Genomic DNA, 13,786 nt, shown 5'->3' on the forward strand with positions numbered 1-13,786 from the left:
TATACATGAGTTCAGAGCTGAATGTGATGATAACGGTTGGCTATACATGAGTTCAGAGCTGAATGTGATGATAACGGTTGGCTATACATGAGTTCAGAGCTGAATGTGATGATAACGGTTTGTTGTGCAACTCATTCTACCGTGGACTAAGTCAAGTTTGAACTAACTTAACCAAAATATGTTTTAATATTTTTTGTATTTAAAATTGTTTTTTTCAAACATTTTTGCATTTTTACTTGTGAGGCTATAGTGCTTTGAGAAGCGCCCAAAGCCGTATGCTGAAAATTATATTGGGTGTAGAGTAACGCATTTGATGAAATTGTTCCATCGTATGATGGAAAAATGTATGCTAGGGCAATAGTAAGTTGAGGTTTGACTGTACGTAAAGAAGTTATCATCCTAATATATATAGCAACAAAGATACAGTTAGTTTCATTTAGCTGTCTGGAGAAGACAATTCTTCAATGTTCCATTGTTAAACTATGAATTTATAATGTCAGCTTTTATGCATTGAAATAGCTTTGGATATTTTGAAAATTTTGTTCAAAGATTTTGTAGACTAAGAACTTTATCATAGCTTTGGCAAAATAGATCAATCTAGCTTTATTAATAGAATTATCGAAATAAGTGGGATATGAATACATACATGTATATTCCAGAATATGTTTTTTGTCTTTGTATGGCAGATCATAGCTTAGAGTGGGAGACAATAGAACAGTACTTCTTATGGCAGCTCCTCATCTCCCATGACTTACCAGCGGAACACATTCTACCTATTCTATCCAAACTAGAATTTCCCAGTGAGTTTGCTAGCTAATATTATGGCTATAAAATGGTTAATGAATTTGCCAAACACCTTACCTTATTATAGTGGATTTGCTCGTGAGAGGTACCTTGAGCTAGTTATGATGTCACCCCATTATACTGGTCGTCTCCTGTTGCACATTCTCCTTTAGCAGGTATGTGTGAAGTTTCTAATTGAATTAACCAATCAACCAATTAACCAATCAACCAACCATCACTATTTTCATTAAAAATGATGGTTTACAATACAGTGAACTGTCGCTATACGACATTCATTCATTTCAGGGCGTCGTAAGATAAAAATGTTGTATAGATGGGTATAAAAAATCATAGTAATTATCTAATGCCAACGCTCCTGATAGAAAATATCAAAATGTTATATATATTCTGTACATATTAAAAATTAGTAACAAAATAGTATGTTAACCTTGGTAACTATAGTTACCTACAGTAACTTTAGTGTATTTCGCGGTTTTGATCTGCTATAAAATGTAACATCATGTGTACTATGTGCGGTACATACCGTAGAAAGTTCTTACCTTTGAGACAGATGTATAACATAAATGTTGAATTTAACTTTAATGAATTTAGATTACTAAACATACTTACAGCTAAGTTTTAGTACGTATTTTACTAAACTTCAACTTTGTCGTCGGCTAAAATTTTATTACCTATCTGTTTTTGGTTTCGTTTTCACTATAACGTATATATAACGAATAACGTTGAACTGAAAGCGAGAGCGAGCATTGTACCTTTTTCAGGCGTTGTGGGAAGAATTTCGGCGAATAGCATATCGGCATTTTTATTATTCCGATATATTCAGCACGCCGACTGCCAAATTAAAATTTCAAGAGAAATGTTTGTTGATTTCATATGGCGGGGTAAAAAACATGGTGTTCCACATTGTAAGGCAAAGAGCTGTATAACAGGGTAATCGTGACCTGGAATGGTATTTTATTATGCTGCTGCTCAGAGAGTGAATGATTATGATAAGATGATAATAGTTGACATTGCTACTACATCAACTCTTTATTCTACTTTATTCTACTCTATCTACTTGCACGCTTGGTTTGTTGAGCTGATTAGTAACGGCTTGAGATCTTATTTAGTAGTGGATCAATGACTTCATTGGTCAAGGTGTGCAGCTTGAGAATGTTGATAGTTGGAACAGAGTAATCACTTGTGGACACGCTGCTTTAAAAACACTAATGCAGTGCAAACATTGTCTTTTTATTATCTTACTTGATTATGTGCTAAAGGCAATAAGGCACGGAAGTGTGACATTAATTTAGCACCCCAAACCCTTAAAAAACCCAATTAGAAATTGTATATATTTGTGGATATGTATTAGAAATATATTATCCACAACTGTTTAGTATTTGTGGATGTATATATTAGGTATATCAGACTCGGGCATATCAGACTCGGGCATATCAGACTCGGGTATATCAGACTCGGGTATATCAGACTCGGGTATATCAGACTCGGGTATATCAGGCTCGGGTATATCAGGCTCGGGTATATCAGGCTCGGGTATATCAGGCTCGGGTATATCAGACTCGGGTATGTCATATCAGGTATATCAGACTCGGGTATATCAGACTCGGGTATATCATGCTTGGGTATTTCAGATTTAGGTATATCAGACTCAGGTATTTCAGATTCAGGTATTTCATATATTGATGAACTTTGACTCTAGCTGTCTTTGGATTTCATTGTTCAGTACCAAGTATGTTTTTACATTTTCTGGCTGACCATATTAACTTGATTTACATGTACTTGAAAAAGGGCCATTTCTGTGGAGAATTGCACTGTATTGTTGCTTTTCACTCAAGTATAGTTGTTACAGTGAACTACGAATCTGACCCTTATACCTAATGTCATCTGTTGTTTCAGAACATGCAGAGGCAATCACAAGCTTACTAGGTCTTCTCAAACAGAAAAGGTAACCAGCTTCTTAGCTTTCTTATTGCAGTCTTGCAGTACAATGATGGTTGTGGGATTGTATGTTCACTTCATATAAATACTATGTTCTATCTTTATAATGGTAGTATAGTTGACATGTAGTCACCTTCTCATGTTCCCTATATTCTCAGCTATATCTACTGGGTGTTTGCTGTACATATCTTACTGGGTGTTTGCTATACACCTTTCAGTCCCAACAATGACATGATGAGGCTAGTACTGTGTCGGCGCCCCTCCAAATTTGATCTTTTCACAACCTCTATCATTAAGCACTGGGCGCATGAGGATGAGGACAAGACAGCTGAGAGCCTTGCCCACTTCATCTCGCACAACCTCGCCACTCCTAAGAAGACTACAAAAGCTAGGTTAGTGCTTGAGCCGTACACAAAATCTGCACCAGAATCCTCAGATCATTTGTTTAATCCATGTCTATTGAAGATTGTAAACAAACCGATGCCCCTTCATCATGGAATTATTTTTCTTAAGCTACCCTAGGAAACTTATATTTCGCTAGTATTTAGTTTCGTGAGTAGCTCACAGAATAAAATTTCGCAGCAACTTAATTTCGCAGCTCTGATGAGTGCAAAAATATAGTGATGTGAAAATAAATGCAGTGGAACAAACATAATTAGATTCCTCAGGTTCAGTTCACCGATAAAAAAAAATTCAATTTGCGACTAGTTTGTAATTGTGAACCGCAGGTAGAATGGTGTGGGCAAGGTCGATAATGCAATTTGATCGCTTGCTGCCATTTGTTTCTTGGACTATCAACAGGCCCGTTTTCACTGGGGCGACTGGCCAGCTGAGCCGCCCCAACTTTTTGGGAATTTTTTACGGTAAGTACAGTCCAACTCGGATAACTCGCCCTCGGATAAAATGTAACATTTCATCTCAAACACAAGGTTAACTCGAACGGATTTGTTTGGTCAGTTCCAACGCAATGATAAATTGTTTCAGATAACTCGACCTCAACATAATTTATTCGAAAAGTTATTTGCCCAACGGCCATGGACACGGTTTTTATCGCTGTAGAATATCACTTCATTCCAAGCCATAGAGACAAACATCAACTTCTAGTAGTTCTTAGGCATCATTATTATCATCAGAGGCAAAATATTTTTGTTAACGACTTTTATAAAGGTTTGCAAAAGATTAAGTTTTATCAAACATCCGCTTGGCCATGTCCCATCGAAAGCGTAAAAGCCTCCGAATGAACTTAAAATAAAATCTGCAAAATTGATCTTTGTTAAAACGCTCAAAAGAAAAAGATGTCTTTTTTCTGAGCGTTTTAACTGCGGTCAAGTTTTGCCTATTTTAATTTAAAAACGTCTCGTCAGTCACATCACCTAAAACAAAATAAATCTCAAACAATTACAAGTTATTGAAGAGGTGTCAGCGGTGAATCCAAACCTTTCCAGAGCCATGCTGCTTGTGTAGTACTGTGAGTGTCAGTGTGTCTTATTTTCTTTCAACACACGGTGGTCACTGCATTGATTGATGTCCCCAACAAACGATAACGCTACTAAAGCGTGTGCATTGACATCAAATTCCTATCATTATAAATCATTCTTAATGGGAAAATAATCATAATTAATTGCAAAATAATAACGTTATAGATTTTGACAGTCAAATTATTTTGTTGGTTTATATTTTAACGATGCTATAGTGGTCGTTAAAAACGTTAAAATAAATGTCGTTATAAAATTCCATTCTACAGTATCAATGAACAAAGATATTTAGTTTTGCTTTTTTGCTCGTTTGTTATGATAGTTTAGTTTCACACATGAAATTTTCGCGAGAGGATGACACCGCGAGAACGCAAAAGTTAGATGAGGCGAATACCTAAGTGTCCTAGGGTAGTACACAAGCTAAAAGCTCTATTTGGTAAATACAGTAGGCGCTCTTACAACATAAATAATCCATTCCAGGAACATTTGCGTTGTAGGGATTTTACATTAAATGGACAGTAAAATACATGTAAATTGCCTAATCTGTTCCAAGATCTTTCCAAATTCACCCTTTTGGCAATGCAAAAAAAGCTTGACTTAACTCTTTTAATTTGTGGGCTGCATCATAACTGCAGTATTATTAGTTTGCATCGACACCTTCTTCTGATGAATCCCATTGATTTTATAAGCCATGATTGTGATAATTCTTATAATAAGTTGATGAGAGCGCACATCTTTGAAGTTCATTTACAACGATTTGCTTATTTTTTTTAAATAGCAGTCTATTCTTCAAAGTAAAACTAATGACAAATATTTTATACGTCTACAATAAAGCAAAACAACAAAATTTTTTTATTATAAAAAGTGGTACCACCTGTTCGTAGTCTATCCATACCCAGTGGTCGAGGTTAGGATAAAAATGAACTATCGACGATACTCCAACTCATCACATTCAGTTTGGTAGTTCGACGCTGTAACACCTGCACCAATCGATCGCCTTCAAGTATTTAGGAACAATTACTCAGCTACCTATTCTATATTTTCTCGACACGATCGAGAAAATGATCTATTTGTTCGATGATCTATCATGACGAACTAATATGTCGCGAAAGTTGTTTTTATAATAGATATAATGCTAGATGTTTGTCATTTTTTCTTTTGCAAGTGCGGCGAGATGGATTAAAATTCACATCGAATTTGAAAACTCGCCCGACTTCACACTTTACGTTATATGGAATTTTTTACGTAGTACAAAGCAAAAACTTCACATGAATTCTTTATGTGATCTGGAAGTTGCGTTATAGGAGGTATACGTCATTGGAGCGTCTACTGTAATCACTGGGAAATTTTTCTCCTAAATACTGATTTATTTTTAAAATAACTGATGTAGTAGTTTTCAGCTCTACATGCTACAGTGGAATCTCGTGTGTAAAGTGTGTAATATGTTGATCTGTATTTTCTCTCTATTGTTACTCTTTATTCTCTTCTCCTATCAACAGGTCCAAAAAGGAAATGCCTAGCACAGATAACATTCTCACTCACCTGGACATAATGAGGCAACTATGCAAAAATATTTCTTGTAAGAAATTTCACATGCCTTATATTCGCTCTAATTTCATTGGGCTCGAAAGGTTGTTACTGTCTTATGATGAGTTATAAAGTCTAAAGTATGTTACTGTTATATGATGAGTTATAAAGTCTAAAGTATGTTGCTGTCTTATGATGAGTTATAAAGTCTAAAGTATGTTACTATCTTATGATGAGTTGTAAAGTCTAAAGTATGTTACTATCTTATGATGAGTTATAAAGTCTAAAGTATGTTACTGTCTTATGATGAGTTATAAAGTCTAAACTATGTTACTGTCTTATGATGAGTTATAAAGTCTAAAGTATGTTACTGTCTTATGATGTGTTATAAAGTCTAAAGTTTGTTACTGTCTTATGACGAATTATAAAGTCTAAAGTATGTTACTATCTTATGATGAGTTATAAAGTCTAAAGTATGTTACTATCTTATGATTAGTTATAACGTATAAAGTTTGTTACTATCTTATGATGAGTTATAAAGTCTAAAGTATGTTACTATCTTATGATGAGTTATAAAGTCTAAAGTTTGTTACTATCTTATGATGAGTTATAAAGTCTAAAGTATGTTACTATCTTATGATTAGTTATAACGTATAAAGTATGTTACTGTCTTATGACGAATTATAAAGTCTAAAGTATGTTACTATCTTATGATGAGTTATAAAGTCTAAAGTATGTTACTATCTTATGATTAGTTATAACGTATAAAGTTTGTTACTATCTTATGATGAGTTATAAAGTCTAAAGTATGTTACTATCTTATGATGAGTTATAAAGTCTAAAGTTTGTTACTATCTTATGATGAGTTATAAAGTCTAAAGTAGGTTACTATCTTTTTATGATTAGTTATAACGTATAAAGTATGTTACTATCTTATGATGAGTTATAACGTATAAAGTATGTTACTATCTTATGATGAGTTATAAAGTCTAAAGTTTGTTACTATCTTATGATGAGTTATAAAGTCTAAAGTATGTTACTATCTTATGATTAGTTATAACGTATAAAGTATGTTACTATCTTATGATGAGTTATAACGTATAAAGTATGTTACTATCTTATGATGAGTTATAAAGTCTAAAGTTTGTTACTATCTTATGATGAGTTATAAAGTCTAAAGTATGTTACTGTCTTATGATGAGTTATAAAGTCTAAAGTATGTTACTGTCTTATGATGTGTTATAAAGTCTAAAGTTTGTTACTGTCTTATGACGAATTATAAAGTCTAAAGTATGTTACTATCTTATGATGAGTTATAAAGTCTAAAGTATGTTACTATCTTATGGTTAGTTATAAAGTCTAAAGTTTGTTACTATCTTATGATGAGTTATAAAGTCTAAAGTTTGTTACTGTCTTATGATTAGTTATAAAGTCTAAAGTATGTTACTGTCTTATGATGTGTTATAAAGTCTAAACTATGTTACTGTCTTATGATGAGTTATCCAGTCTAAAGTATGTTACTGTCTTATGATGTGTTATAAAGTCTAAAGTTTGTTACTATCTTATGATGAGTTATAAAGTCTAAAGTTTGTTACTGTCTTATGATTAGTTATAAAGTCTAAAGTATGTTACTGTCTTATGATGTGTTATAAAGTCTAAACTATGTTACTGTCTTATGATGAGTTATAAAGTCTAAAGTATGTTACTGTCTTATGATGTGTTATAAAGTCTAAAGTTTGTTACTGTCTTATGACGAATTATAAAGTCTAAAGTATGTTACTATCTTATGATGAGTTATAAAGTCTAAAGTATGTTACTATCTTATGATTAGTTATAACGTATAAAGTTTGTTACTATCTTATGATGAGTTATAAAGTCTAAAGTATGTTACTATCTTATGATGAGTTATAAAGTCTAAAGTTTGTTACTATCTTATGATGAGTTATAAAGTCTAAAGTATGTTACTATCTTATGATTAGTTATAACGTATAAAGTATGTTACTGTCTTATGACGAATTATAAAGTCTAAAGTATGTTACTATCTTATGATGAGTTATAAAATCTAAAGTATGTTACTATCTTATGATTAGTTATAACGTATAAAGTTTGTTACTATCTTATGATGAGTTATAAAGTCTAAAGTATGTTACTATCTTATGATGAGTTATAAAGTCTAAAGTTTGTTACTATCTTATGATGAGTTATAAAGTCTAAAGTATGTTACTATCTTATGATTAGTTATAACGTATAAAGTATGTTACTATCTTATGATTAGTTATAACGTATAAAGTATGTTACTATCTTATGATGAGTTATAAAGTCTAAAGTATGTTACTATCTTATGATGAGTTATAAAGTCTAAAGTATGTTACTGTCTTATGATGAGTTATAAAGTCTAAAGTATGTTACTGTCTTATGATGTGTTATAAAGTCTAAAGTTTGTTACTGTCTTATGACGAATTATAAAGTCTAAAGTATGTTACTATCTTATGATGAGTTATAAAGTCTAAAGTATGTTACTATCTTATGATTAGTTATAAAGTCTAAAGTTTGTTACTATCTTATGATGAGTTATAAAGTCTAAAGTTTGTTACTGTCTTATGATTAGTTATAAAGTCTAAAGTATGTTACTGTCTTATGATGTGTTATAAAGTCTAAAGTATGTTACTGTCTTATGATGAGTTATAAAGTCTAAAGTATGTTACTATCTTATGATGTGTTATAAAGTCTAAAGTTTGTTACTGTCTTATCATTAGTTATAAAGTCTAAAGTATGTTACTATCTTATGATGAGTTATAAAGTCTAAAGTATGTTACTGTCTTATGATGAGTTATAAAGTCTAAAGTATGTTACTATCTTATGATGAGTTATAAAGTCTAAAGTATGTAACTGTCTTATGATGAGTTATAAAGTCTAAAGTATGTTACTATCTTATGATGAGTTATAAAGTCTAAAGTATGTTACTATCTTATGATGAGTTATAAAGTCTAAAGTATGTTACTGTCTTATGATGTGTTATAAAGTCTAAAGTATGTTACTATCTTATGATGAGTTATAAAGTCTAAAGTATGTTACTATCTTTTGATGAGTTAGAAAGTTTTACTTTTTAGTTCTAACAAATGATTCAATCCAGACGTCTCTTCAGCAAGTACAACAAACAAGCTCGGAGCAACAAAGACAAAGGTAATTTGCAATTGTCTGCTCTTGGCTGGCTACATACCAATAAGTTGTACATTTGGCAAGCTTGCTTTTGTCTAGAGTCAAGCGGATATGTTGCAGTGAATGCACTGGCGATTTAGGGCTTGTGTGATTGTAGTTGTTTATGCATATAATTCTTACTTGTAGAGTATGTATGCCACCCTTTTCAATGTTCATTTACCCCCATTTTTCCCTGTTAAAAATAGCGCATGCCAAAAGTGTTGGTCACACACTTGATGTTTATGTGGTGATGCGGGAGATCTCGTAACTGAGTAGTCTGAGAATGACAGTCATGTAATAATTATATTACCTAAATTAATGATTTAGTTGCTAGATGCTATAAATAAGTCATCCCTTGACCATGTGACTTGTTGACTTATTTTTATTGATTCTTTATTCGTATTTGGCCAATAATTACTATTTGTCAACTAAATTATTTATTGCGTTTAAGAGTGCCAATAAAATTTTGTTTGTTCAAAAGTTTGTGCCAAAGATCACGTCTTTATCGTTACTGTTTACTGCGTCTGACATCAGCAGCTTGGAAAGTCAATCAATAAGTCGCCCTTTAGTTAAATATTTTGGCTTTTTTCAACATGATAAACGAGGAGTTATTCATCCACAGTGGCTTTTGATCCAAGCGCTTTGTTCTGTTCTTCGGTCAGCTTTTTACATTGGTGTGGTTAGCTCTTTTGTTGAAATGTTAACTCTTTCGCTATCATGAGCCGCAAAGTATGGCTTGGCAAAGCGTTTGCATATAACCAAAAGCCGCATGATGCAGCTCTAGTAGGCTTTGTACACAACGCTTCTGATTAGCAAGTAGTTAATTAATTAGCCTATCATATCTGTATGTAAATAAAAAGAAACGATCTCTGCATGCGTTGAGCCAATAGAAAATATGTTCACAGCCCATCCTGGGTGTAGTTTCGCTTTGCATAAACTTGGTTTTTTATCGCAGTTTCTTCGTAGCATTGACCAGTTGTGTCAGATGCATTACAGCCTTCACTAATTGTAGATTTATGGACTCTGGGTGATTTTTATTGAACAATAGTACTACTGAGAGTGATTATTTTTCGTTTTAGTAGTAATAATAATGCCGTAGGTTGTAAGAACATTAATAAACTTGACTTGAACACGCTCACAGTCAGAGCAAAAATGGCAGAAAACTTATCTGAGCTCATTTTGCAACAGATTTGTGACATTTTTATGGCATCAGCTGCTGTAAAATTTTACGCTGATTACTTTGGTATCAAAACATTTTTTATAAATTGTTTGGTTCACAAGTTATGACGATATATATATACGCGCTCTTATCAAATATTAGGTTTTACCAAATAGCAATTATGTCCCGGTAAAGAAATTAATTATTTGGTAGCGAAAGAGTTAAGGCAAATTACAGAGACTTTCTCGAAGTTAGCAATGTTCCTGATAAGGGGGTAGTCTGTGAGTACGTGTAGCAGACACTCCTATGTGACCACCCATCTGGCTGTAGATTTTCTGAGTTGTTTGCTCTCATTATGGATGATGAAGATGAGGAGGAAGTTCCTTCAAAAAGGAACTTGCGACAAACAGCTGCCAGGAGAGCCAACAATGCTAGTCCAAAGTTACCGAATGATCGGAGGCGAAGGCAGAGCAGCTCTTCCAGCGACTCTGAAGATGTAAGCAGGCGGCTACTAAAGCTATTAGTACTTTTTACATGAATAATGATTTTTATATGATAACATCTTTAGAGTTGCACTTAATGATAAGAAAGCCTGGCAATTCAGTGTTTTAGTTACTGCAAACTTTGTTGCTCTTTTTTGTGACATCGTTTGCCAAATTGGCCTGTGTTCTAATTTTTACTCACTTGTACTCGCTTACTGAGTAAGTAAGTACTTACTCTGTAAATACTGAGTAAATCAGTATTTCGCTTTGCATAAACTTTGTTTTTTATCGCAATTTCTTCTTAGCATTGACCAGTTGTGTCTGTTGCATTACAGCTACAAAAATCAGTATTTACTCAGCATTTACTGAGTAAATACTGAGTAAAAGTAAATACTTTTACTCACTTTTTCGAAAGTAAAATTTACTCTGACTTATACTCACCAGATTTTAAGCCGGTGAGTATAAGCCGGCTTTTACTCTCTGTAAAGCCCAATGGTGAGTGAAAAAGCCCCTGACAGGGCTTTCTTACTTCTTTGCAAACCCACTCATGCATTATCAATCACTCGGTAGGTTTATAACATCCTCCTCAGCTTTGAGTTTTTAAGGTGTTGAATTAATTGCAGGAAGACTTGAGAGTGCCGGCTAAAAAAAAGAAAAAGACATCTGTTATAGAGCTAGATGACAGTGACTGATGGTAAATTATGCAACTCCGTCAGCATATGTGGTACTGTTGCAGATGTCTGTGTATGACATCTGAGTTACTCGAGTCTGATTTCTCGATATAATTTCTTTTTGGAGTGCTTATGTGCAAAGGATGATATATATTTTATATAATGTATATATGGAGTGGTCGTGAGAGCAATGTCTTGTTACCTATGGAACTGTACATGATGTACATAATTATGCTGCCTGTAAAGAGTAATACAAATATTGTGAAAGATCTCTCATGTTATCTTGCTTTAAAATCTCAAGTTTTTAGTTGGTGCTGTTTACAAGTTAAAGCATTAAGTGCATTTGAATATAATTTTCTTTAAACACTCATTAGATTGCTATCAAAAATTTTGTTTACCCTGCTGTGTTTCACTCTGAGCTTTTTGCTCCATTGAGTATAGGGCAACATATCTGACGGAATCGTGGTAAACAGGTATTGTATATGCACAAGCGTGTTATTGTTTTATTATTATTTATGCACACCTCACGTTAAATTACTCACCTACAGTAAAGTAGGTGAGTAATTGGAGATGAGGTGTTCACAACAACCCGATGCTTGTCACCCGCCATCGCTCCATAACCTTTTGTTATTTGTCGTAACATCATAATTAAGGAGTTGTCCGTTCTCTTATTTACATTTACAAATAATTTGCTGGACTCGCCAGTTAACGTTAGCTTTTCTTCACGTAAAAATAGCTTTGATTAACAGTATATTTAATCAACAATAATGTACGTCCGTATAGAACATGGTTTATATAGCTCCATATGCGCGCTTTCGGTTTCATTTCAATTTTGTTCGTTCCTCGTGAAATACTAGTGTTTCCATGCCACGAGAAATTATAGAAGTTGGTGGTCGTAGACACTCTATACAGACTCTACAGTTTGTAACCACTGCAGGTAAGAATCTAAAAATAGATTATTTACTCAGAGAAGATTTGTTATACATTTTTTTTGTTAAAGCAGGTGTATAGTACTGTATTGTTTTTTTTCTGGTTCTGCTTGTAATACTTTACAAATTTTTTTATGTCCAGTCTGTTCCATTAATCTAATTGCAATTTGAATTTTTATAGCATTTTAAGATTTTTTACGTTTTATCTTTTGCATTTACGTCATAACTAATAATGACACAAATAGCAAAATCGTTGTTTGAAAAAATAATTCAACTCCGTGCAGCAATGTTGGTTTGCGTAGAGTTTCAGTGCTTCAATTTTCTTGCGTCAATTTTTTGTACCTGTATATGTATATTGCATTCAAGGCGTCTGCATCATGTTTTTTTGCAGTTTGCAGATAACTTTGCATCATTATCAGTGCATGAATCATACGAAAATGATTTTGATATACTTGACCACAAACAAATACATTTTTATCAAAGCTTTCTTTCTTGCACTATTGGGCCACTATTCATTATCTGAAACGCCAACCAGTTTATGGAAAGCCCTGAACAATCATGTATTGCTACACATGCGCAATTTGTCGTAAAACAGTTTTAACAAGCTAGAGTCTTCCCTAAGACTTGGAAATGAGTTGCTCGAAAGTTCTACCTTGACTGAGATACTAAACTGAGATAAAGTAGTTAATTGTAAACATTTGGGATGTTTAAAAGTGTGACTTTACCGCTTTCACTTCAATGAGGTAGTTTTATTTTATATTTCATTGTAACAAAGCTTTTGAGGCGCGTTAGATAGAATGACTAAGTGTCCTGCCATTCTACTATGTTATCATCATTGTACCGATTTTATTGTGGCTGGTCTGTGTTACTCTTGTTGTCAGTACAAGAATCATTCTGATTTAGAATTGCAGTATATTGTGTTGCTTTTAAGAATATTGGTCTTCCAACTACGCGTGTGGTACTATCATTAAAGAAGAGGAAAGTAGTTCAACAATGTGTCGGATGATCATCACTGAAGTCGCGCTATTGCAGCACCAGTTTATCACTCAGGACAACTCAGTGCTATGCGCTCATAATTGGTATAATGGCTCAAGTTTATCTAACTGCAGACAAAGTCTAGCCATTGCATCCTCTCAAATATATATTGATGAGCTATTTACGCTTATGTTTATATATTGGCTAAGACTATATACAAGCAGTCTTGGGTCATAGCAGGCTGCTCATTGACAGATATCTATCCTTTGTCGGGCCATTAGAGAGGAGAGAGTTGTTCTGGCATTTGTAAGTTTGTTCTGGCGCTCTAATTGGCATCGTATCGGTGCTAATTGCTTAAAAACAGCATTTGCTGATAGCTTTTAAAAATGAGTCTTTATGTGAGTGGACTATGTGCATGAGCTTCTACGAGAGATAAGGCAACACGCGTAACACATTTTGCGTTGAACCAGAGAACAAGTCCGATAGGTTAATAATCAATCCTTGGTTCCCTTATCATGTCCACTACATGCTCTCGTTTGACACCGACCTTCAGGTCAATTACTGGCAAAATCGCTAAAGATCAAACTTTTCGTCAACTTGATTGTCGCAAGATGCCAAAAAACTTTAG

At 33.5% G+C, this 13,786-nt stretch overlaps 1 protein-coding gene across 1 annotated transcript in view; it reads left to right on the forward strand.

Moving 5' to 3' along the window:
• The window catches only part of LOC137393019 (integrator complex subunit 3-like), a 35,856-nt gene extending 24,331 nt beyond the window's left edge, over positions 1 to 11,525 (forward strand). The window contains exons 22-28 of the mRNA XM_068079400.1: positions 687 to 800; positions 2,701 to 2,749; positions 2,961 to 3,134; positions 5,717 to 5,796; positions 8,855 to 8,927; positions 10,432 to 10,597; positions 11,207 to 11,525. Of these exons, the coding sequence (XP_067935501.1) occupies positions 687 to 800; positions 2,701 to 2,749; positions 2,961 to 3,134; positions 5,717 to 5,796; positions 8,855 to 8,927; positions 10,432 to 10,597; positions 11,207 to 11,275 (725 nt within the window). The 3' untranslated portion in view covers positions 11,276 to 11,525. The remainder of the gene's footprint in view (positions 1 to 686; positions 801 to 2,700; positions 2,750 to 2,960; positions 3,135 to 5,716; positions 5,797 to 8,854; positions 8,928 to 10,431; positions 10,598 to 11,206) is intronic.
• Positions 11,526 to 13,786: the final 2,261 nt, after the last annotated feature.

Source organism: Watersipora subatra, chromosome 4, assembly GCF_963576615.1.
Source record: "Watersipora subatra chromosome 4, tzWatSuba1.1, whole genome shotgun sequence".
NCBI classification, from domain to species: Eukaryota; Metazoa; Bryozoa; class Gymnolaemata; order Cheilostomatida; family Watersiporidae; genus Watersipora; species Watersipora subatra.